The following is a 26,356-nucleotide window of genomic DNA, read 5'->3' as shown; positions in this document are numbered from 1 at the left end:
ATTACAGGTATAGAGATAGAGCCAGGATGGAAATATATGAAAGCTGGTTTCCCCCGAAGAAGTATCAGTCTCAGTTGAGGTCACTACAGGGTCTTTATTTTCGACAGATACAGTCTCATCAGGGGAGAATGGGATTAAACTCAGTTTACACAGGAAGCTCAGTGGGAACTGGGAGTTTAAAATATTCACATTCTCCCACATATCATCATTCTAATTCTCAGCCCCCCATCATCTCTTTCAAAATCAAAACCTAAATTGCAAATGACACACTGGGAATTTAAGAAGGAATTCAATGAGTGCACAGGTAATAATTTCTTTTTACACAATGCCCAGGGTTCAGTCTGTGTCTTCAGCAGAGCATTTAGGAATTTGAACTTACCATTCTTTTCTTTTCATTGGCCAGCCCCACTGGAAGCAGCCACTCCCACGAAGAAGCAGTTAATCATGTCCTTTGTATTCTTTGGTTGGGGATGGATTCTCAACTACTCAAAGCCTTGCTTTCAATATTCACTACATCCAAGAGCAGATGATCATTGAAACAGCTAGTGGCCACTGCATGCCAAAGAAAACTCAAGCTCCCTTCCTTTAAAGGATTTCCCCTGTGCTCAGCCCCAAACAACATAGATAACCAAAGTTCACATTTCCCTGGGTGTCCATAAAAGGTGCTTTTACTCTGGGTACTGACTTCTGAATGTGATAGTTATTCATCAAAAGCAGCAGAAATAAACGCCGGTGAATTTGAGTCAAAAACGGATCTTCTAAAAACCTGTCGTGCAGCTTATAGTCTTTTGGGGAAGGCTGTAGGATAAGTCTCAGAGAAGAGGAAGATCCACACAGAGAAACATAGCCAAAAATCTTACCCAACAGGCTGTGGTGAAAATGCAAGCATTATCAACTGTTGCTACTTCTGGAAACTGGATTTGATGCTGTAGTGTTGTTTTCTTTACATTGTTCTGCTTATATGTCCTTTCTAATATCTGAACATTTATAGAATATTCTTCATTGTTTTTCCTTTTGTGGTTATCTTTAATTATGTAATTTCATATCATTTGGTGAACTCTGTTTTTCTTGGAGATAGCATTTATTACCCATGATGAAAGATGACAAAATGAGTGTTCTTAATAATATCTTTTCTTAATTTTTTTGTGAGAGTTGGATATTAAATTTGGAAACAGGTTTCCCTTATTTCATTTCCAAGGGACTATGATTATTGAAATTAATTAAATTGGGCTTCCCTTGATATCTTTGCCCATATTTATGGTGAGGTTTGGCTTCCTAATGACATCTCTCATAGATTCAAAGCTTCAAAAGATTTTAATGTTGAACAACCTTTTTGGTGTAAGGTCATTCAATATACTTCCATGATATAAGCATGAAAGGCCGAGTTTTTTGCTTCAGGACCTTGGCCCTTGCTATTTCTTCTGCCTGGAATGCTCTTCCCCCAGTATGGCTGGTGCTTTGTTTTCAGATCTAAGATCAAATGTCATGTCCTCAGAAAAGCCATCCCTGATCACCCTAAAGCAGGATTCCCCCACCTCACTTTTTCTTTGACTTTCCTACAAAGGATTTTCCGTTTTCAGTTCTTTGGTCTCTCCTCTCTCAGAGTTCTCTAATCCTTGCTGATCTTTGACTTCTAGAAGGTTTCTCTCATATTCAGGACAGTCATAGGGCTTCTCTCCTATGTGAGTTCTCTGATGTACAGTGAGTTTAGACTTTTCTCTGAAGGCTCTATTACACTTATCACATTTATAGGGTTTCTCTCCTGTATGAGTTCGTTGATGTATAATGAGATATGATTTTTGGGAGAAAGCTTTCTCACATACATTACACTCATAGGGTTTCTCCCCTGTGTGAACTCTCTGGTGAATAATGAGATATGATTTCTGGAAGAATGCTTTATCACATTCATTGCATTCATAGGATTTCTCAAATTTTTCTCCTGTATGAGCTCTCTGATGTAGCATAAGATATGACTTCCGGGAGAAGACTTTTCCACATACAGTACATCCATCAGTTTTTTCTCCTGTATGAATTCTCTGATGAGCACTGAGGCTCAGCTTAAGGGTGAATGCTCTTCCACAGTCTGAACACACATAAGGTTTCTCTCCTGTATGGATTCTTTGATGTCTACGCAGTGTTGATTTCTCTCTGAAAGATTTGCCACATTCATTACATTCAAAAGGTTTCTCACCTGTGTGTGTCCTCTGATGTACACTGAGGTGTGCCTTTTGATTGAAGGCTCTCCCACATTCTAAACATTCATAGGGTTTCTCTCCTGTGTGAGTTCTCTGATGTATGATGAGCTTCGTCTTCTCTCGGAAGGCTTTGCCACATTCATTGCATAAATACGGCTTCTCTCCTGTATGAGTTCTTTGATGTATATTCAGTGTTGATTTCTCTCTGAAGTATTTGCCACAATCACTGCATTCAAAAGGTTTCTCTCCTGTGTGTGTTCTCTGATGAACACTGAGGTGTGCCTTCTGGTTGAAGGTTTTCTCACATTCTGAACATTTATAGGGTTTCTCTCCTTTGTGAGTTCGTCGATGTATGATGAGCTTTGTCTTTTCTTGGAAAGCTTTGCCACACTCAGTGCATACATACGGTTTTTCACCTGTATGAGTTCTTTGATGTATATGCAGGGTTGATTCCTCTCTGAAGGATTTGCCACATTCATTACACTCAAAAAGTTTGTCTCCTGTGTGCATGGTCTGATGTATACTGAGGTGTGCAGTCTTGTTGAATACCTCTCTGCATTCTGTATATTCATAAGGTTTCTCTCCTATGTGAGTGATCTGATGAACAATAAGGAGTGAATTCGTGCTGAGGGGTATTCTACACTCAGGACATTCATAGGTTGGTTCTGCAACTTGAGTCAGATTATGCTGAACAAAGTTAAGACTATGACCTTTCTCATATGTATTATAGTCAAGGGGTATCATTCCATTATTTTTTTCATGCCTGCCATGAATTAATAATTTCCCACATCGATTACATTCATAACATTTCTGAGCTGTCAAGCTCAGACTATTAGGACTGAGTAAGCCAAAATTATCTTTAAAACTTTTCCCATATGAGTCAGTTATATAGGGTGTGTGTCCTGAAGAAACTACCCATGTGCTCTGAGGAAGTGGGTTTACAAAGCCATCAAATTCATGAGCTCTTTCCTTAGACACATTTTTCTCATCAATGGATATAGCTTGCCTCAGGTGTCTGTTTTGGTTTTCCTGGTGGTTCTCCAGCTGGTCTTCAGCTTTCTCATCTTCTAGAAAGAATAATAAACCATACTCTGTGAATACACTTTTGAAAGATGCAGGCCTCTGATGGGGTTGAATTTTAATTTCTTTTAAGACTAGATATCAGTCAGAAAGAAATTCCAAGTATATGTCTGTGCTACACTCAGAGCTCAAGGAGTAAAAAAAAAAAAAGAAAAACAAGTTGATCCAATAGACATTGAGACAGAAGTAACAATAAGTGACAAGATTGTTTAAGAAAATAGCTTAAAACTGGGAAGAGAATGTAAAAATAGGCTAGGGAGTCATGAATACGAAAATGGATATTGGAAGGTAACAGATCCAGGATTTTGGGGGAAAAGACTCTAATTGCAAAGGGCTTTTCAGAAAGGCTAAAAACAATTGAGGTTATTGAGAGAAGCAGAAGGACTAAGCTAGAGTATAATCCAGCTCCTTGCCATTTTATTCCAAAATTATTTTGAGACAATATCTCACAAGACTAATAATATGGAATAAGCAACAATAGTGTATATTCTTTAGGAAGATATTTCAGAGCATTCAAAAATGGTCAGCATTCAGAGATCCTAAAGAGTATTATCTCACAATATCTTATCTCTCACTTCTTACCTGTACAACTGGAACTTGGGATTTCTCTCTTTATGATCTCAAGAACACCATTCTCCAAAGAGGCAATCACATCTGGTTTGGTAATAGGATACCCTGTAATGGGAAATGATACAAGATTTGGGAGCCTCTGTGTGGCTTTCAGAGCTTCAAAAAATTAGGAAGGTACATTTTAATGAGGGTAAACTTCACATGGGAGATGAAAATACAAACACCTTGATCAGTTTAAAGGGAATAAGAACCTTTAACCCCTACCACTTGAGTTCAAAGAATTGAAGTACTTCATTCAGAGATGGAAAGTTATTCTGCTAGGGACACTGTGATTACTAAGGGAAGCCATCCTCACCCAGAGAAACAAGATGGCTATAATTCTCTAGCATCACATCTCTGTATAGGGTCCTCTGAGTAGGGTCCAGTCGATTCCATTCTTCCTGGGTGAAGTCCACAGCCACATCCTCGAATGACACTGATCCCTGTAATTGCATACTTTTGTTCAATCAGTTTGATAAAAATTAAAGTGATGGTACTTTCCCAAAATATCATTAAATCTATTTTTAATATTTTTAATTGACACATATTAATTGTACATATTTATGGGGTACAGTATGATATATCAATATATGTATACAATATGTAGTGATCAGACCAGGGTGATTGGAGTGATGGTTTTTTAAGGTAAGGGGAATATTCTTCAGAGACAAGCTACTGTTTAAAATTTAATCATTTCAAAAAAGCCTTCTTGGGGTCTGACCATATAGATCAGTGGTAAAACATTTGCCTAGTATCTGAAAAGACCTGAATTCAATCCCTAGCACTGCAAAAAAAAAAATCTTATGCAAGATATCTGCAATACCTAAGGACTTTTATACTATACGAACTATAAACAACTCCTATTAATCAATAAGACAACAGAAAAACTAGAGAAAAAAATATTTGAATAGATACTTCATAAAAGAGGCTCTCCCAAATGATCAAAACACAAATGAAAAGGTGGTCAATATCATTAATCATCAGAGAAATGCAAACTTAAACCACAAGGAGATACAAATGTATACAAACAGAATGGATAAAGTAAAGACTAACAACCCAAATGGTGGCAGGGATGTAGAGCAACTGAAACTCTCATACATTGTTGGTGGGAGTAAAGTGGTATAGCCACTTTGGAAAACAACTTGATAGAATATGGTAAAGCTACTAATTAGAACAAATAAAAAAGTTTAAAAAAGAAGAAAAAGATGTAGTAAAGCTAAAAATAACCCTAGCCTAGGACCTAGCAACCCCACTCTCAAATATATATATCCAGTGGAAATGCACATATATTCACCAAGACATGTATAAAAATATTCATACAAGTATTATTTGTAAGTATCTAAAATATTATTTATAGAATCCAAAATGGTCATATCCATTAGCAGTAGAATAGATGAACAATTGTGATCTATTTATACAATGGAATAGTACACAGTAACAGAAAGAGAACACACTTCTGATAAAATAACAAGGGTTAATCTTAAAAATATTATAATGGGATTGGGGTATACCTCAGTGTCAGAAACACTTGCCTAACATGTGTAAGGCCCTGGGTTTGATCCTTTGAACTACAAAAATAAAACAATAAATTAAAAAAAACAAAAACATTACGATGAATGAAAGAAGTTGGGCCCAAAAGAGTAATAATGTATGATTCCATTTATATGACATCCAAGAACAGGCCAAAATAATCTAGAGTGATACAAATCAGCAAGTGATTACCAGTAAGTCAAGAGACCATGACTGGAAGTAGAATGGAGGCTAATGGGAGGCCTGTCATTCCCTCCTTTTTGTTACAGGTACTGGTTCCACAGGGGTTTTCAATTTGCAGACATTTTTTTTAAAAAAAGTGTATGATATATATCTCCTCTAAATATTGTGCTTTAATAAATCTACCCCAAAAGATTTTTTCTGGGTCATATTTCCATAAAATGTTTTAAAAATAGTAAGACAGGGCCAGGGATATGTAGCTCTGTGATAGAGGTTTTGCCTAGCATGCATGAGGCCCTGTAAAAAATAAAAATAAAAAATATAAGACAAAAGTACTAGGGTTGTAGCTCAGTGGTAGAGTGCATGCCTAGCACATTTGAAGCACTGGGTTTGATCCTCAGTACCACATAAAAATAAATTAAAATAAAGGTATAATTTTTTTAAAAAAATGTAAGACAAAGATTCAAAAACTCCAAAGGAAAAAGAGCAGTGTATATAAAGGAACAATTCACAGAAGAAATGTAAAAAAGAGAAAAAATTATTAAAATATGCTCAAAAACATTGATAATTAATTAAACAAATGAAAAAATAGAGACTTTCAACTGTCAAATGGCAAGGCTTAAAATTATGACAAGAGAATTCAAAAGGGTATTTTCATTCATTGTTAGTAGAGGTATCAACTTGTACTAACATTTCAAAAGGCAACTTGGCAATGTCTATGCAAGTTCAAAACGTGCCCACCTTTTGAACCAGACATTCTAGAAATGGTCATCACTGAATACAAAGATAGATGACAAGAGAGATCACTGCCACACTGAAACAGAAATTACACAGAAGTCCTTCAATATGGAGCTGATTAATAAATCATGGTACATGCATTCAAGAGAAAAATGCAGCTGTTAAAAATATCTCTGTGACCTGGGGTGATAGCTCAGTGGTAGAGCACTTGCCTAGCATGCACAAAGCCCTGGGTTCTATCCCCAGCACTGCAAAAAACACAAAACAACAACACCAAAAACATCCTCTACCAACAAGGCACTATCCCAGCTGTAGCAGTAATCAGCTGTGCCAGTGATCAACTGTGCAATCCCATGCCACTTGTTTATCCACTCTGGTACTCAGTTCCCCATCTGTAGGATGTGAATAATAATGGTACCTACTTCATACAGTTATTGTGAATTAAAGATGGCCATGCCATTTATACACAATGGAGTATTACTCTGCATTAAAAAATGACAAAATCATAGAATTTTCAGGGAAATGGATGGCATTAGAGCAGATTATGCTAAGTGAAGCTAGCCAATCCCTTAAAAACAAATGCCAAATGTCTTCTTTGATATAAGGAGAGTAACTAAGAACAGAGTAGGGAGGAAGAGCATGAGAAGAAGATTAACATTAAACAGGGATGAGAAGTGGGAGGGAAAGGGAGAAAGAAAGGAAATTGCATGGAAATGGAAGGAGACCCTCAGGGGTATATAAAATTACATACAAGAGGAAGTGAGGGGAAAGGGAAAAAAATACAAGGGGGAGAAATGCATTACAGTAGAGGGGATAGAGAGAGAAGAGGGGAGGGGAGGGGGAGGGGGGATAGTAGAGGATAGGAAAGGCAGCAGAATACAACAGGCACTAGTATGGCAATATGTAAATCAATGGATGTGTAACCGATGTGATTCTGCAATCTCTGTATACGGGGTAAAAATGGAAGTTCATAACCCACTTGAATCAAAGTGTGAAATATGATATATCAAGAACTATGTAATGTTTTGAACAACCAACAATAAAAATTTTAAAAAAGAGTTAATTGGTAAGAAGAATACCCAATTATAATTTACAGAAATGTTTTAATAATTAAAATGGTTCTTGTTATTATGTATGTAAAAAGAAATTTCTAAGTAAAAAAAAAAGATGGCCATGCATATAAAGTGCTTAGTACAGTATCATGCATAGTGTAAGCTCACTACAAATTGGCTCTTGTTTTAAGATATTTTAGAGATGAGATCCAAGTCTAAACACAAAATCCATTTATGTTTCATATAATACCCTATAATCATACCCTGGATGCAATTTTATGCAATATTTTTACTGTGCCTGCATTTTGACTGTGACCCATCACACAAGATCAGGTGTGGAATTTTTCACTTGTGACATTATACCTCTAACACAAAAAGTTTCATATTTTAGAGCTTTGTGGATCTCAAGATTTTCAGAGTAGGGATGTTCAACTTGCATTATATCATTCTGTAAAGGGAAAGCAGAAAGTTGCAAAACAGTATTACCTAATGAGCAAATTGCAGCAAAAGAATATATGTGCCAGGTGCAGTGGCACAAGCCTATAATCTCATCAACTCAGGAGACTAAGGCAGGAGGATTGAAAGTTTGAGGCCAACCTCAGCAATTTAATGAGACCCTGTATCAAAATAAAAATTAAAAAGGGCTGGGGATGTAGTTCAGTGGTAAAGTGCCACTGGGTTCAATCCCCACTACCAAAAATAAATAAATAAAAAGAAGACATACCTTAACTATATGTTTTAAATGTATGTAAATATAGAGAACAAGAACAAGGAAGAGAGGGGGGTATATAGGCACAAATTAACCAAATTCATCATAGAATTGTTATCTGAAATGAATGGTGATATGAGATCATGAGATAGTTCCCCTTTTGGGATTGTACCTTCCTCAAGAGTTTGAATTTGGGGTGCCATTCCTATCTCACTTCTGTAGGAAGAGGAAAAAAATGACAAAATTATTTCAGATTTTCAGACTTTTAAAGAAGGGCAGAAAGGAAAGAACTGAAAATGGTCAGGGACATTATGATTTCTGAGCCTAAAAAGGGAAAGGACAAGGATTCTCAGGCTGTACTGAAATCACAGATGAGAGAAAATGTATTCGAAAAGAATTTGAAGGGCATGAGGTTTATTGATTGTTCTTAACCATCAAAGTTTTAATCCAGTGTTGATCCAGAACATAAGAGAGTTCATTGTGCAGAGATGGCTTTGGTTTCCTGAAGAATTGCATTCCTTACTTCTGTTCTGGCAGGACACATTTGGCTAACATGAGGATATATTCTAAGTCACAGCAGAGCAATCCCAACCCTGTATTTATCAAAAGATTGCTGATGGGGACTTGGATGATTGATCAGAGAACTATCTGATCAACATCAGGAAAACTTTACTTCTCAGGAAGTAGCTCACTTTCTCTGATGGGTGAGATAAATAAAGCAAGTGCGTTTTCTTCCCTCTGTGTTGTGGCTTCTAGGAAGCTAGAAAGGTAACTGTAGCTTAACATAAATGTGTAGAATCCTATGATCTATGCATACACATTTCAACCTTGCCTTGGACTTGCTCTACTTCTCTAACCCTAACTGTATATTTTTATACATATCCATTTTATGGTATAAATATTAATACAATAATTAACATCAAGCTCATATATAATGCATACTATGTATATACCAGGAATTGTTCTAAACACATGTTAATTCAATTGATCTTCACAACAACCATACAAGGTAAGTATTATTATTGTTATTGTTAGCATCATCATCACCCCCATTTTATACTTAGGAAAATTAAGGCACAGAGAGGTTAAATGGCTTGCCTAAGCTCATAAAGCTGTTAAGAGGAGTTTAATCTCAAAGTCTTTAGTCTTAACCACTGTACAATAGTGCTTCCTTGCTTCTAAGTATCCTAACAAGGGGAGGGGGAGGGGAGAAGCAAGTAAGAACTTACCCGGAACTTAGTCATGTCTGACTGTTGTGGAGAGAAGGCAAAGGCCTAAAAAGGCAGAGCTGTTGAGAGGGAGGAGAAGAAAAGAAAAGAGTTGCGGATGGCAAGGAACACCCAGATTGAAAGTTCACCAAATCACCAGATCAGAAATACACAATTGCCAGCTGGTAAAATGGCCACGAAATGGCTAAGAAAAAAAAAAGGGAAAGGACATTTGTTTTCCCCACGGATCCCCATCACTGAACAACACATCCCTATCATGGATCTCATAGGTCATCCAACACTCACTACCACAAATTCCCCAGCGCTGACCCGAGACCCTCATCACACATTTCACAGTACCCCCCCCCCAACATTTACACTACAATTCTCATCACTCGTTATACAGATCCCCTCATCTCACACCCCAAATACACCCATCATTCACCCCACAGTCCCTCCGTCACCGACTCCACAGACTCCATCACTCATTCCACAGACTCCCATCACTCCGTTTACAGCTCCCTCCCCAGACACTCATCTCTCATCTCAGAGCCCCTCCCCAAGTACTCACCGAGTAAATCGCGGCTTTAGAGAGTCCACACTCGCTGGTGTCACTCCGCCTGCAGACTATCAGCCTTTTCACTTCCGCTCTGAGTGAACTCTGCCCTCCTTCATCCCCTGCTCTGATCTTAAAATTCGAATTCTTATTCTGATAAAGTCCCCTTGATGTTTCTAAAATCAGTCATAACTTCCTCCGACAGCCACTTTTTAGTCCTTTACCCCGCCTTGGTTACTGTCAGTCACTCTACTTGCTCATGCGCAGTAGCCTTTCCTGAAGCCATCGGCGCTAGTAGCCAAAATTATTTTGGTTACCACAATGATCATTATTTGGCTGGCAAAAAAAAAATGGCCGCGCCAATGAGCCGGTTTGCCAAGGGAGCAGACATCTTTACAACGTTTATGGTTCCGTACAGCGGGGAAAATGATCCTCTTAAAGTTTGGAAGAGATGGAATTTCGGGAGGAATATGGAAACTTGGCGATAAGAGTGGGGCCCTTTGTGCAAAAGCAGGCTAATGATGAGTGAATCATATGCATGTTTTTTACAAATTTAGAGCTGAGAACCACAGCCCCCGCCGCTACCGCGCCTCCGCGGGGAGATACCACTGCTAAAAAGGGGTAGGGCCTGGAATAGTACAGTTCTCCCTGGGAACTATTGCCGGTCAGAAGAGAATCGAAGCAGAGAACGATACATTCCTCTACAGTGTGGAAATACGGAATAAGTTTGGAGGAGACTTCTAGAGGAAATAACACTAGGGGAATAGGTACTGTTGGACTAGCTATGAAGAAGACACGAGTTGGTATAGTCCTCTGTGGAAGATACCAAAGTGCAAATGCGGGGAAGACTAGGGGTGGTACAATTCTGGTCCCAGAAAAAAAGACTTTTGAAAAAAGTGACACCGATAAACACGGGTACAGGGAGAGATGGAGACAGAAGCGTAGGGAGAGGTGAGACTGGGCAAGAAGGGATATTAGTTGGAGACTAGAGGAGAATTCACACAGCCCTGACGGTAACCCCGCCCTGCCCACATTCCTGGGAACCTGCCACAGAGATTTGAGGAGGCCGAGATGCCAAGGTCCCACTCCTATCAGGCCCTGCTCAGAATCTCTTTGAGGTGTGGAGGAACCAACAGGAGACGGAAAGTGCTCAGGTTCTGGACTTCCAAACACCCTACGCCATTAGTCACACTCTATCACTTGATGATGTGAAAGACAAAATGCACAGGACAACTAAGGAGATGCTTCTTTTCAGGCTATTGCAATTGGGAAAACTTTCATTAATAAGAAACATCCCTAAGACAAGGAAGGGGACCAGGATATTATAGAGGCAATTCAACAAGTAATCATTCCCCATTCCCTTCTGTTCTGAAGTGCTGGCCACCACTTAATATGCTGTCACTGTGGATTTGGGGTTGGGGGAGACTTCTTTTTTATTGTAGTAAAACACATGTAGTATGAAAGTTACTATTTTAACCATTTTAAAGTTACAATTCAGTGTCATCTACTACATTCACAATGTTGTGCAACTATTACCACTATGTAGTTCCAGACCATTTTCATCACCTTAAAAAGGAAACTACATAGCCATTAAGTAATCATTCCACATTCCCTTCTGTTCTGAAGTGCTGGCCACCACTTAATATGCTGTCACTGTGGATTTGCCTATTGGGGATATTTCACATAAATAGAATCAAACACTGTGTGGCTTTGGGGCTAGGGATGTAGTTCAATGGTACTATGCTTTCCCAGTATTCACAAAGCCCTGTGTTCTATCCCCAATATCACCAAAAAAAAAAAAAAAAAAAAAACACCTGAAAAATATTATGTGACGTTTTAGGTCTAGCTTCATTTACTTATCACCTTGTTTTAATCCTTGTTGTGCTGCTATAACAGAATACCACACACTGGATAATTTTTTTATTTTTTTTTTATGAAGAGTGACACTTTTTTGAGAGAGAGAGAGAGAATTTTTTTAATATTTATTTTTTAGTTTTCGGTGGACACAACATCAAACCCAGGCGAGTGCGCTACCGCTTGAGCCACATCCCCAACCCGTGGATAATTTTTAAACAATAGAATTTTATTTGGCTTACAGTTGTGGAGACTGGAAACCCCCAGAATCTTTCCAGGGCCTTCATGCTGCATTATAACATGGCAAGAAGACAAGCAAGCATGCTCAATTCAGAGCTAGAGAAATTAGAAAAATGCATCCTTTTTGTAAAATCAGGAACTCATTCCCAAGAATAATCCATTTCCTCAATAATGGCACTAATCCATTGACAGAGCCCTTCTGACCTAATCACCCCTTAAAAGATCCACAAACACCACACCTCTCTATCTCTATCGCTATCTATATATCTCTATCTCTATCTCTATCTCTCTCCACCAGTGCTAAGGATGGAATCCAAAGCCCTCAGCATGCCAGGCAGATGCTCCACCACCAACCTACACACCCAACTCCTGAAAGTCCCATCTCTTAATATGGTCATGATAGCAATTAAATTTCAGAGAGGACATTCAAACCACAGCAGTCTTTAAGGATCATTCATGTGGTATTAATATTTCCTTCCTTTCATGACTGAATAAAACTCCATTATATGAATATACCACATTTGGCTTATGCATTCTTCAGTTACTAGATTAGATGTGGATTGGGTTGTTTCTACCCATTTTTTTTTTTTTTTTTGGAACAAGGAATTTAACTCAGGGGCACTCAGCCACTGAGCCACATCCTTGGCCGTACTTTGCATTTTATTTAGAGACAGGGTCTCACCAAGTGGCTTAGTGCCTCGCCATTGCTGAGGCTGACTTTGAACTTGCAATCCTCCTGCCTCAGCCTCCCGAGCCGTTGGGATTACAGGCATGTGCCACCGCGCCAGGCTGTTTCTACCTTTTTTGTCCACTGTAAATAGTGCTGCTAATACTCAATTTTTTGTTTGAACCCTTGTTTTCAATTTTATTGGGTCTAAACCTAGGAGTGGAATTGCCAGCTCATATGGTATTTCTGTGTTTGACTTTTTGAGGAACCACCAAACTGTTTTCTATGGGGACTGCACCATTCTACTTCCCCAGAGTAATGTGTGAGTGTTTTCACTGCTGCACATATTCAACATTTGTTATTTTCTGTTTGTTTTTATGGTGGCCATCAAGTAGATATGAAGTGAGATCTCATTGTGTTTTTTGTTTTGGTTTTGGTACCAGGGATTGAAACCAGTGGAGTTTAACCACTGAACCACATCCCCAGCCCTTTTATTTATTCATTCATTTATTTTGAGGCAGGGTCTTGCTAAGTTACTGTGGCTGGTTTTGAACTTGCTATCTCCTGTCTCAGCCTCCCAAGCTGCTAGGATTAAAGGTGTGTGCCACAGCACCCAACACTCATTGTGATTTTGAATGCATTTCTCTGATGACTAATAACGTGAGACTCTCTTCACATGCTTATTAGCATGTATCTATCTTCTTTGAAGAAATGTCTATTCAAGTCCTTTGCCCATTATTACATGGGATTTTGTCTTTTTTGTTGTTAGGTTGTAAGAGTTCTTTATATATTTTGGATACAAAACCCTTATTAGATATGTAATTACTAAACCTTAATCAGATTATGATTTTCCCATTCTCCAGGTGGTCTTTTCATTCTCCTAATAATGTCTTTTAATGAACAAAAGTTTTCAGTTTTGATGAAGTCCAATTTTGATGAAGTCTAATCAATTTTTTCTTTTGGTCTTTATGCTTTTGGCATCATATCTAAGATACCATTGCCAAATGAAGTCCTAACAGGGATTTCAGTTTGATCTGGAAGATAGAAGGATGCAATAGTTAATACAGTAGTCCTGGGACCAGGATACAACAGCAGGTGCCAGAAGTAGAGATGATCCATACAGAATGACAGTGACCATACCTTCAATCCTTTATGCATAATTCCTAAGAAAAAGATAGAATGAATTCTCCCTTCATTTGTTATAAATGTCAGCCAAAAATAGCCTCCACTTGTTTATTTCTTCACTACAGGATAAACCCCCTTAACTTAAAAGCCTAACACCAAGTAAATTCTTATACATCCAATTATTTTATAAATAGCAAAGATAATCAGATTCATAGCCTCTTTTAGAGTCTGCCTGATTTGCATACCCTATAAAACTTGAGCCTACATCTTTTTGGTGATAGATGAAGTCCTCCCCAAGCCATAAACTGCTACCTATGGAAACTCTCTGATCCAGAAACTCCATACTTTGCTGATGAGTGACATCACCTAGACAAAAGAGCCTCCTCTCTGTTCCCCCTGCAGTTCCCTTGTGCTTCACCTCTTCTGAATAGCTGGTACTTGGCGTTGTTCAGACTCCACTGTGAGGGACATCCCCTCTGCCTGAAAACCTGTCAAAACATCACCAATAAGGCCTCTTGTGCTGCCACCTTGTGGTCAAGTTTTTTTTTTCCCATGGGCTTGCAAATCATTCAAGTGGCAACAACAAAAAAGTGGAGGATATCTGGAAATGTTCCTGAAATAGAAAGAGGACCAACAAATCAGTAGGACAATAAATTACCAAAACAATCTTGGCAAGCCTTGAGTGGTGAGATTCAGAATCTAGAATCCCACTGTGACAGTTTGACATGGTATTGCTTTCTTCTGTGTTGCATTCTAATTTTGTGGTCTCCAGCTAAGCATCACCAACCTGGACAAGCAGTAACTCTAGAATTTGAGTGACTCCACTTCATTAGGACTGACTTTTGGGGGTTCAGAGGTTACCAACTTCCTGAAGAAAGAAGCCAACATTTACCTGTGTACAAAGGTGGGCTACCCTGACCCCTGAAAAGACTATAGTTGGAAGAGCTCCATGCATAGGCCACTAATTTGGGAGACCCTAAGACAATATGGCAGATAAAATTATAAGGAAGAGACAATTGGAAGAGGTGCTTTTGTAAATAGCTAGCATGGCTCTGTTGTAAATCTGCTGTGACAGATGGCATCTTTCTAAAAGTCCCTTCTCAGAGACATATCCAGATCTCAGATTTGGGCTGGAATGGATAAATCATTACTTAAAGTGACTAAATAAAAACAAGGAAGCTGGGCTTAGGGCATAGCTCAGTGGTAGAGCACTTGTCCAGCATGTGTGAGGCTCGGGGTTCCATTCCTAGTCCCACACCAAAAAATAGGAAGTTTATGTTCCTGCTTCTCCCAGGACCCTAAAGGAGATGGCTTCCCTATTGGGAGACCAATCCAAGAGACCCAAATTTGGGACTAGCTCACCCTTGCCTCTTAACCATGAGGCCATCCAGAAACCAGATGGAGGAAGAGGATTCTGGGGAAGATGGTGCCCTCTAGAGGAAGAGTGAAAGCAGCACAGTAGGACCCTGAAACTGGCCAAGGTAATTTACCTACTCCTTTGCTGGTAACCACGAGCAAAGTCAAAAAGACAAAAGTAGAGGGTCACAAAGAAGGGGCAATTTCTGATCTGGAGGAGGAGATGCCCTCTCTCTTGCACTGAAGTCCAGTGTCTCCTTAAGAACCTAGTCCAGGAGCCAAATGAAAAATGGAGCTTGCTAGCTAGGGAGCCCATATCTAAAAATATATGACAAGCTCTACCTGACAGATACTGAAACTATACCTTTGGCTATCACAGTATGGAACAGTGACATCCCCACTGAAACATTCAGTATGGAAAGTGGGCACAGCACTCCACCCCAGGAGGCTTTGGACTGAAGTCTGCCTGCATTTCCCTCACTGGTGCAGATCCCTATGGCTTTCAGAGCACCCACAATCCATGAGGCCTCATTACCTCCTGGGCAGACTGTCCACAGGAAATGCTACCTGACAACAAAGATTTCCTCCATCACCAGGGATATCCAGGTGGCCCTATCAGGTGACAGATGGCAGGTGGCATAATGACTTGGAGAGTCTAAGTGGGCCAAGTGAATCCAGAGTCAGCACATTTGATTTTCAGCATCCGTCCTGGTTACTGTCCATGGTGGCTAATGCTGAAACATTTTCAGAGGCAAGAGCTGCCTGGAAATTCACAGAAACACAGGAAAGATAAATGCACAGCCAAGTGTTGCCTGGAAATCTGTGAACCATGCCCCATGGGGCCTGAATCAAAATCACTAGCAAGAGCTGGTCCACCTGCCTGCTCGTCCAGACAAATTGGCCACAGTCAGCCCCTGCTTCAGCATGAGCCCTTAGAGGAAAAACAGGTGAATTATTAGGCACCAGTCTCCGGGGCAACAACCAACAGGGTGGAGACATAGGGCTTAAAGATCTACATGATTTCCTGTAAGGAATTGGTGCAAGCTGTGACAGAGGTGGACAAGTCCCAAAACCTGCAGGTGGAGACCCTTGTCATCTTGGGTTCATGCTTCAGAAGGGCCTGGCTGGAGATGGTTGATGTGTTGATGGCTCACTTCCAGTCAGAAGGCCAGCAGCCTGGGGACCCAGGCACTGGTCTTGCTTTAGTTTGAGTTCTGAGGCCATAAAAAGCAACATGCTGGCTCAAGCAGAGAGGCAGGAGGAGTCCCTTTGCTCAAGGCAGGGTCAGCCTTCTGTCCTAGTCAGCCTGAGACTGACTTAGTGACCCCCACATGAGAGAGCCAGATTCTTTCTTCCATTTCAAATGCCATCCACACACCCTCACAGACACACACACCCAGAATAGGGTTTGACCAAATGTGTGGGCACCTCATGGCCCAGGCACGTGGTATGTAAAATTAACCATCCCGGGTTATATTGAATCCTAAGGAGCAGGAGGGTCCAAAACTGGATGTTCTCTGGTAAATCACTGGTACAGCACAATACTTTGTAGCATTGGGTCACAGCCCTGGCAGGCTCCCTCTTCAGAGGCAGCCTCACCTTCAACACCTGACCCTGACCACTGCCAGTGACAAGGACCAGCCCCCATGGAGGGACCCTGTAGCCACAGAGGCAGGCACCCTCCCTCTCCCCATAGTAAGTGTGGTTTGAGTTCCAGAAAATAAATCACACTGGCTGTTCTGTTGGTCACAGGTGTTGAGATCTCATCCCAGCAAGTGTTCATGAATTAAAGGGACCTCTCTGGGGGTGACCAGATTAGGAGGAGGTTTGGGGGGGTAGTTACCCACTTAAGTATTAAACTTGACTCCATTTTGCTAAAAGATATTTTCTGTCCTAGTTGTTGTCTCCAATGATCCTTTTCTCATCAATGGAACAGACCTACTCAGTCAGCAGGTCACTTCTGGAACAAACCTGAGGCTTCAACACTATTGGGGACACTTATCAGCATGGGGGTAAATGCAGGCAGCACCAGCTAGGCACAGCCTGTCACAGATGATTTATTCAAAGAAGGAGGACATTTCCTAGCATGTCACCTTGCAGTTCTCTAGTGTGGTCTGTGCCTAAAGCCCCTGAGGAGAGGGGGCAAAATACAGGTGATGGCAGGTGAAACACGAATTCCCTTCACTGCCAGACCTTGTCATCGTACGTGTGAAATGCAAGATGACCTGAGGAGATGGAGATCAGATACGGCTGACCTGTTCTGTTCAGTGACAGATTTACAGGAGGGCCACCACAACCTCGTTCCCCTTGGAGGGTCAACAGCTCACTCTTTTCAGTCACCTGTGTGGTAGGGACCTCCACAGCACGTGGGCTCTGCTATAGGCTGGCTGCTGGCCCCCCCCCCACCAGGAACTTGACTGTCTCCTAAGGTACACAGCCCCACCAGCTCTGTTAACTCAGGGGCTTCATGTGGAACTCAGTGGGCAACCTGTTCAGATCCTGCCAAAGACAGGCTCTCTGGGCTCCAACTCCCACGTGGCTAAGGAGGCCACCAGGTGGCAATGATGTTGAATTTGGGCCAAAACTTCCTCTGACCACTTCCCACCCGCAAACCTGTTAACCCCATCCACTGAGTCACCATTAGTCTTGCACTTTACAGTGGGGACATGAACAACAGGCACTACACACACTAAAGGAGGTTATCACTCCTTGCTCCTGCTAGCTCCCCAAGAGCACGACTTTAATCCGAACCTTCCACCCCCCCAAAGTTTGCTTCCTGGAACCTCTAGAGGAAAGGACAGAGCCTATCCATGGACTTCACCTTATGCAGCTCTCAGGCTCCACCCACAGGTACTCACCCCTAGACAGGTGCCCCCTGGTGGTATGCTGGGCACTAATAGAAACTGAAGGCACTCCTTGGAGGAGCTAGTTGCCCCTACATGCCAAGATTCCTCTTACACCTTGTGCTACGGAAGAGTGCACCCCCCACACATGCCCCAGTATCAGCTCATCCACAGAGGGCCCCTCATTAAAAGAAATGTTACCCCAGGATCCAGCTATGGGTAACATTTGGCTCTACGGGAGTATCACAAACCCCAGAGGAGAAGCCGCATACTCTGCCAGTGGAGCTAATTCCCCAAGAACTACAGAAATGCCTCTACCCGGTGCAATGGGCCAAAGGGAGGGTGGTCAGCACCCCAAAATAAGAGAAGCGATGGCCTTTCTTTAGGCACTCAGTAAATTCCAGGCACATGGGGGCCAGTGAATGGACAACGCGGCCTGTCACTCTGAATCAGACAGTGCAATTTCGATATGGGGGACCGAACAAAGTGACCAATGGGCTGAACCATTCTCCTCCTAGAAATAGAATATGCCCCTGACAGACATTTTCTCACAGTCTTGTACTGACTCCTGGTCAGTGACTAATAGGTAACTACTCGGCTGGGGCTTGGTGAAAACAGGCCTGGAAAATACAAGGCTCAGGTATATGGGGAAAAAATCACCAAATCCCATGAGAAAAAAAATCAGCAAACTGGACCCTGCTCTGCCCATCCTGGAGCACCACATATCTGCTGACATGAAGGTGGGAGTATACAACACTAAAAATGAACTAACCAAACTCCCAAGGTAAGGAAACTTTGAAGGAGAGGGAGTCACCAGACCAGGGGAGAGTACTTTACCCCTCCTATCACTTGAGAAGTGAGGGCATTTGGGCATCATGGGGCTTTCACAGTGGATCTCTATTAGAGGAGTTGACCCAGCAGAGAGACACTTACACAAAGCCATTAGAGGCTGTACCGGGTGCTAGACATCTCAACACTAGGGCCACCACATGGGAGGGAAACTTGAGAGGGGGGGGGCTCAGAACTGGCAACTCAATCTCACTGGGCTTCTTCCTGCAGCAGCAGGAGCCATTAAGCAGCCTTAACAGAGGCCTCTCAGCTTGTCCTCTTCTAATATCAGCAAGGGGTTCCCACAGATGGTCTTTGCATGTGCCCCAAGGTCTCATCACATCCAAGCTCCTGATGAACCTCAATGCAAATGCAGCAATGGGCATCACAAAATCCCTTGGCTTGGGTTTCACACCTAGGCTGCTGTAATATAGCAGCAAGTATCATAGAAAGTAAGTTACCCTCTTTCAAAACAAGGGTTATTTGAGAATCTTGCAGAACGGCCATTGTAGTGGTCAAAAATTCCTTTATAATATTGATTACAGTAATTCAAATCCCTATGGAATGAATGCACCATACTGAGATTCACAACAAACGAGGAGACAACAGACATGCAGTGACACCCCACAGCAGACACACACCACTGCCATTCTTCATAGACAGGGGAACCCTGACTTTGGCATCCAAGGCAAAGGAACTTCCACCTGTGACTTTCACCTTTCCCTCCTCCCTCACAGACACTCCAGAGCCTAGCCACTTCTCCTTGATCCTGAAGGAGACTTGACATGGACCACCCATTCTGCGACCATCCCCAGCCTGGGCGCAATGATTTTTCAGCACAGGCCAAGAAACCACCCAACCATTTCTGCAGAGAGGCGTCCTGACTGCCACCCACATGCTGTGCACCACCAAAGGCTCTGAGCAACCAAGGTGGACCTGCTCCTGACACCCAGGACTTGGAGCTGTTACCCCTGCACCAGGTGACACCATCTGTCCCTGATTATCAGGACATTGCTCTGTTTTAGTGGGGATCATAAGCTCCATTGCAGAATGGCCACTCTAATGGTCTAAAGTGGGGTCTGTAGTTTGATAACAGTAATTCAAATCCCTATGGAATGAATGCACCATATTGAGATTCACAACAAGTGAGGAGACGAACAGACATGCTGTGACGTACCCACAGCAGACACACACCACTGCCATTTTTCATAGCATGGGAACTATCATCCCTTGCTCTTGAGCACAGATGATCTGCAACTTTAAGCCTCCTCTGTGGCTGTGCCCGACCTCACCTGAGAGACTCCTTTCCTCATCAGTGAGGACTACATGTGCATTGGTGAGTCACCCTACCCTGGTGGTCCACATCCTAATGCTGACTGGGAGTTTCTTGGAACACTGTGCCACATCTACACCCACAGAGAGACACAGGACGTGGGCCAGAGCAGGACAGCAGGAACCATACTGCAGACCCTGGTTGGTCATTCCTACTTACACGATCAGACACCAACACTGAGGCCTGCTCTCCTCCTCTATCTCTGCTACCACAGCCAGCTCGCATCCGGGCTCAGCCCCAGCCCTACTCTAGGATACAGCCTGTGACACGCAGGGCCTTTGAGGTCCTGTGGGCCAACTCTGACCACACGTCAGAGAAAACTGATTACTGTAAATCAACCAGTGCCATCAAACAGAGAAATAGGCCACACCCATGGAGTCCCATTTAAGGCATGCCCAGAGTGCCCACAGGCAGGATATGCCCAGCATTGCAATCAGGATGCTCTTGATTGGTACAATTAAAATAAGAACCCTGCAATCCAGAGTCAATCCCAGCAAATCTGTGGGATTACAGAGATAACATTATAGCTCTTAGGAGTCCCTGTGGTGATGGTAAGTGTGAACCCTAACAATATACACCCTTAGGATGACTGGCCTCACTTCCTGTTTATTAGAATGCTGTCTCCCCCTCCAGTTCAACCCCAGTTATTGAGGCAGAAAGAAACCACAGTAGCCAAGTGGCCAGAGGCTGCTTTCCATCAACCTCCTGACCTCCTCAATATATCCAGGGAAAGCAATGGCACGTCATATCATGTGGACCAAGGCATATGCGAAACATCAGGGGTTACAACCAGCTCGGGAATTCTTCCTTAACCCACCCCTGCCACAGCAAGGGTGGCTCTTACATCATGCTCCCTGGAAGTGAGATCTATATTCTCAGTTATGGTTGCCCACAGGAAGCCAAGCTCTTAGGTGCTTATCATAAGCTTCCTATCATTCAAAACTGGAAATATTTCCTACATTGAGTTGACTCAAAATTATTTTCTTTCTTTCCCTCTCTTTTTCTTTTTGTACTGGGGATTGAACCCAAGGGCACTTTAACACTGAGCTACATCCTTAGCCTTTTTATTTAATTTGTTTATTTTTGAGATAGGGTCTCAATAAGTTGCTTAGGGCCTCACTAAATTTCTGAGTTTGGCCTCAAATTTGCAATCCTCCTGCCTCAGCCTCCCAAGTCTCTGGGATAATAAGTGTGCATTCTGTGCCCTGCTAGGACCTTTTTATTATCCCTACTCACATGGCTGGCTCAACATTCTAGTAGATTTTCACTTAGTAGCAGAATCCCCCAAGGACTTTCCCTTTAAACCAAACTAGCCATAACTCTAATGACACAAACAAACTTTCCAGACATCTCCCTGGTACTAATCACATTAGAATCACAAATTGAGATAAGAGAGCAAGCAGTGGGAACAGCATATATTCAGGACACCACACAGCAATTTATAAAGAATTGCAGGAGCTGGGGGTATAGCTCAGCGGTAGAGCTCTTGCTTAGCATGAGCAAATGTTAAGACCTGGGTTCCATTCCCAGCAACACAAAATAATAATAATAATAATAATGGAAAAGAAAAGAAATGCAGATAACCATGTTGAAACAGTTATCTACACAAATTAAACAAAAAGCCCAATACTGGAAATGTTGGCCAAATCTCAACAAACTTTAGGGCCATGATGTTAGGTACCAGTATAGCCCTAATTTACATACTGGCTGCCAGGGTAGAGGCGTCTGTGCATTTGTGAACATATCCTGCTGCATGAGAGTTATTCAAGACCAACAAATCATGACTTAGAAGAAACTTTATTTTTTTGGTACTGGGGACTGAACCCAGGGGCAATTTATGACTGAATTATATCGCCAGTCCTTTTTTTTCTTTTTTTTTTTTTTAGATAGAGTCTCACTAAGTTGCTGAGGCTAGCCTTGGACTTGAAATCTTCCCCCCACCTCACCTTTCCAAGTCTCTGAGATTACAGGCATGCACCACCACATCCAGCATGGTGAAACTTTCATGTAAAAGATCATTGTAAGCCTGGTGCCATGACACACACCTGTAATCCCAGCAACTCAGGAGGTTGAGGCAGGAGAATCACAAATTTGAGACTAGCCTCAGCAACTTAGAGGGGCCCAGAGCAATTTAGTGAAACCTTGTCTCAAAATTTAAAAAAAAAATAAAACAAAAAGAGTTGGGGATATAGTTCAATGGTAAAGGGCCCCTGGGTTAAATCCCCAGTGCCAAAAGGAAAAAGAAAACCAAAAAATATCACTGTAAGACAAGGGTGATTGCAATGAGAATGCTCTGATTATAAGGTCTTCAAGGGTCTCAAAATCTAATAGAAAAAAAGGCATTTCTTTTATATAGTAAATAAGAGGAAAGCAGAGATCAACAAAATCTTCAGAAAGGAAGCTGGACAAGTAAGGAGAAATAACCAGTGGCATCTGACAGGACGGCATCCCATTGTGGTCAACTGATTCGCAGGAGAATCTGGGAGCAGGACATGTTTCACTTGTTGGTGTGTTTTCTCAGGCTTCAGAGGCAAGCAGGCCCAGAGGCCTATAAGAAAGAAAGAAACCTGGCTCATGTTTGGCTAAAACCAAGCAGAGGGTGTGTAATGAGCAACTGTGAGTATTTGGTCTGTTTTCCCTGTTTTTACTTTTGTTTGGGGCAGTTAATTTTTTTTTCACTTAAAATTTTAATTAGCATATCTAGCATATACCTTAAAATTTGGAGGGTTCTTTTGTGATGCTGGGATGGAACCCAAGGCCTGGCACATGCTATGCAAGTGCTCTGCCACAGCCCCATCCTCTATTGTTTAAGACACATGATGTCTGCCCTGACACACTGTTAGGTGTGGAATCGAAGTAACTACAAGGTTGAACTTGCTTTAAATCATTTTCATGGGCATGTTAGGCTTCATGTTCTAGTATCTAAAAGAGCACTGTGCCAGCCGTTGAGCATGCTGCCAGACTGATAGCAGTCAGTGACCCTCAGAGATTACATGTTTTTCCAGATATATATATATATATATATATATATATATATATATATATATATATATATATGAATCAAATAAAAATAATAGTTATTAAAGATTGAATAAGGGGGTAAAACCAAGATTTGAGGTTTGGAAAGAGCCAGCCAAGATGATATTGGCCTGATGCATATACAGATAGTGGAATAAGGTAACAGTGGCAATCTGAAGGATTTCCTAGTTTACAGTCTGAATTTTAGTGATGACATTGACATCAGGGAGGTTTCTAGGAACTTATGCATAGCAGTCACTTCTAACTGTTCCACAAGTACCCCCATCAAGAATGTAGGATCAGGCCAGGTGCAGTGGTGCATGCCTCTAATCCCAGCAGTTTGGGAGGCTGAGGCAAGAGGATCACAAGTTCAAAGCTAGCCTCAGCAACAATGAGGCAGTAAGCAACTTGATAAGACCCTGTCTCTTAATAAAATACAAAATAGGGCTGGAGATGTGGCTCAATGGTCAAGTGCCCCTGAATTCAATCCCCGTTACCCCTCCCCACCAAAAAAGAAGTTAGGATCAAGGTTTGGGATGATGTAGCTCAGTGGTAGAGCACTTGCCTAGCATGATCCCTGCATTCAATCCCCGGTATTCCTCACCTCCAACCCCCCAAAAAGAAGCTCAGAAGCTAGGATTATGTCCTATAGTAGATGATATTGAAGGACTGCTAGCAGGAGTTCCTGTAGTCCTCTGGCAATGATGTTGGTGGTTTTGATGAAATTTGTCCAAAGTCATGGTTATTTCCTGTACCGGAACGAGGAAAATGTAGGAGTTGCAGTGACCTTCTGAATGGCCCACACAGCAGCAGCTCAGTCAAGAAGATTGCTATGGGCTGGGGCTGCAGATCAGTGGTAGAGTGCTTGCCTCGCATGTGTGAAGCACTGGGTTCGATCCTCAGTAGCACATTAAAAATCAACAAATAAATAAAGGAAAAAAAGATTGTTACATGTGATCTGCTGCAGCAGTCAAGTTGTTTAGGTTTATTCCCAATCTGTTAGCCTTTTGTCCTAAGGATTCTTGAAAGCCTGATGAGAAGGGAATGTCAGTCTTCCTCTAGGGCTGGAATTTGTCCTAAACTTGTAGTTGTACCATGTTTTTGTTGACCTTTTGGGTCATTTAGAGTCTGTAAATTTTAAATCAGAGTTATTGAAAGTAAATAAGATTTTATAAAAGAAAGCAGTGTATGTAAGCATATATTGTCATTTTTGAAAGGTTTTGAACTTGAAGGAGATTCCTTTTGAAGTCTAGGGAGAAAAGCTAGAGTCCCTGTGCAATAACAAAAGGATGCCTTTACATCTCAAACAGGTACAGAAATTTTGCCAAAACCAGAGGCCTCCAAATGAAATGGAGGATATAACCAGCATTGAAAGTAGGACTGTGGGCTGGGGGTGTAGCTCAGGAGTATGGCACTTGACCGGCATGTACAAGTTCCTGGGTTCAACCCCCAGCTCCCAGAACCACAGACAAACACAGAAAACTAGCTTTGAGAGACTGAGATTGTATGTGAGTTGAATTCAATGAAGAAATGCTATAAATTGGACTGAGCTATAAATATAGCTCAGTTGCTAGAGTGCTTGCCTCACATGCATAAAGCCCTGGGTTCAATCCCCAGCACCACAAAAGAAATGCCATAAATTCTGGGGTCCTTGCAAAGATGGTAGAATTGTTAAGAGAAAGAACAATTTGAATCAAAGAAAGAAGAGATGATACAAAGCAATGCTTATTATGGAAAACTTTGGTTATGTGAACAGCATTGATGATGCTGAATGGGAGACAGAAAAGGAGGACCCAGTAAAGGACAGCAAAATTTGTGAGAATTAGGGCCAGGCATGGTGGCACACACCTGTAATCCCAGTGGATCAGGAGGCATGAGTTCAAAACCAGCCTCACAACTTAGTGAGGCCCTAAGCAACTCAGTGAGACTCTGTCTCTAAATAAAATACAAAAAAAGGGCTGGGGATGTGGCTCAGTGGTTAATTGCCCCTGGCTTCCATCCTCAGTGCGGGGGAAAAAAAAATTATGTGAGAATAGGAAGCATGCAAGGGAATCCTATAAGTAATGTTTCAGCATCACCTCATGATGTCATCTTCTTGGTCTGAAGTTCCTGGGAAAGCTGTCTACCTAGTGCACTGTTTGTTTCCAAGGACTCTTGAGATACCAACAGTTGGAAGTCTCCAGTTGGGACAGACTTCTGCTTAGAGTAGCTCTTAATATTTTTTCAGTTGAGAAACATCAATCTAGGGTTGGATCCTCTGGAGTTTGACCGCAATGGTAGTGAGATAAAGAGGAACATGCAGAGGCCTTTTAACAGGATTCAACATTAGTTTTCTTGTGATGTTGCCTTTAGAGAATTAATTCTCCAGTGTTCAGGTTGTACTGTGGTTTGGATGACAGAACTAGAGGAATGTCAATCTTGACCCGTAAAAGGTAATTAGGGTATAATTAATAATTCCCTTGCAGTATTTTAGAATGTTTGCATTGACAGAGTTAGAAGTTTTGAGAGCCCAGTCAGAATAGAGAATTTTCTTGGGCTGGCCAGGTATTATTTATATAGGCACATTTCGTGTGACCTAGCACGAGAGAATCAGAAAATATTCAGGACTGTGAGTAAAATCTTAGGCTCTGGGACACTGAGTCCTGATATCAGTTTATCAAGCTTTGACTTTAATAACCATTAGCTCTATCATTTTAAATGAGTAAAGGGATGTTAAGGACAATGTATCATTTTCAAGATAAATTCAAAAGGTATATTATTAAAAATGCTGTAGGGAAATGGCTGAGAATAATACATAAACAAATTTTAAGAAAAAAAATCCAGTACATTGATATCTATTCGACCGATGAAAATAAAATCCTATTCATTTCTCTTAATGGAGCTTCAGCAATAACAAATCCCAGAATTTTCTTCTTTTTTAGAAATCACTGAAATTTAAGCATAAGGCAGTCTCCCTTCCAAGACATATGGCTCACAAAAAAAATTTTTTTTTTTTGGTGTTGTTGGTGATGGAACCCAGGGCCTCACACGTGTTAAGCATGCATTCTACCACTGAACTACACCCCCAGCTCTTGTGCAACAAATTTTGACATTTAAATGTTAACATTCAGAGGGAGCTGTTTGATTTAGACAAAAATTATATTAAAATATCCTCTCCTCCAAGGCACAATAAGAAACAAATGGTTCACATTAACTAAGAGAGACAAAAGATGGCTTCATTTTAATGGTGAAAGTA

At 41.5% G+C, this 26,356-nt stretch overlaps 1 protein-coding gene across 2 annotated transcripts; it reads right to left on the bottom strand.

The window, feature by feature from the left end:
• Positions 1 to 74: 74 nt before the first annotated feature.
• On the bottom strand, positions 75 to 9,961 carry LOC143639178 (uncharacterized). Of its 2 annotated transcripts, none has more exons than XM_077107355.1 (5): positions 9,873 to 9,961; positions 9,323 to 9,381; positions 4,201 to 4,327; positions 3,858 to 3,950; positions 75 to 3,262 (listed from the first exon to the last, which is right to left on the bottom strand). In XM_077107355.1, the coding sequence occupies exons 2-5, from the start codon at positions 9,335 to 9,337 to the stop codon at positions 1,557 to 1,559; spliced, it is 1,941 nt and encodes a 646-aa protein (XP_076963470.1). In that variant the 5' UTR covers positions 9,338 to 9,381; positions 9,873 to 9,961; the 3' UTR covers positions 75 to 1,556. The 2 variants fall into 2 exon arrangements, with proteins under 2 accessions (XP_076963470.1, XP_076963471.1); XM_077107356.1 differs by having other exon boundaries at positions 75 to 3,259.
• Between the last annotated feature and the right edge of the window lie 16,395 nt (positions 9,962 to 26,356).

This window comes from Callospermophilus lateralis, chromosome X (assembly GCF_048772815.1).
Source record: "Callospermophilus lateralis isolate mCalLat2 chromosome X, mCalLat2.hap1, whole genome shotgun sequence".
NCBI lineage: Eukaryota > Metazoa > Chordata > Mammalia > Rodentia > Sciuridae > Callospermophilus > Callospermophilus lateralis.
Note: the sequence above shows the minus strand (reverse complement) of the source record. Positions and strands in the feature narration are given on the sequence as shown.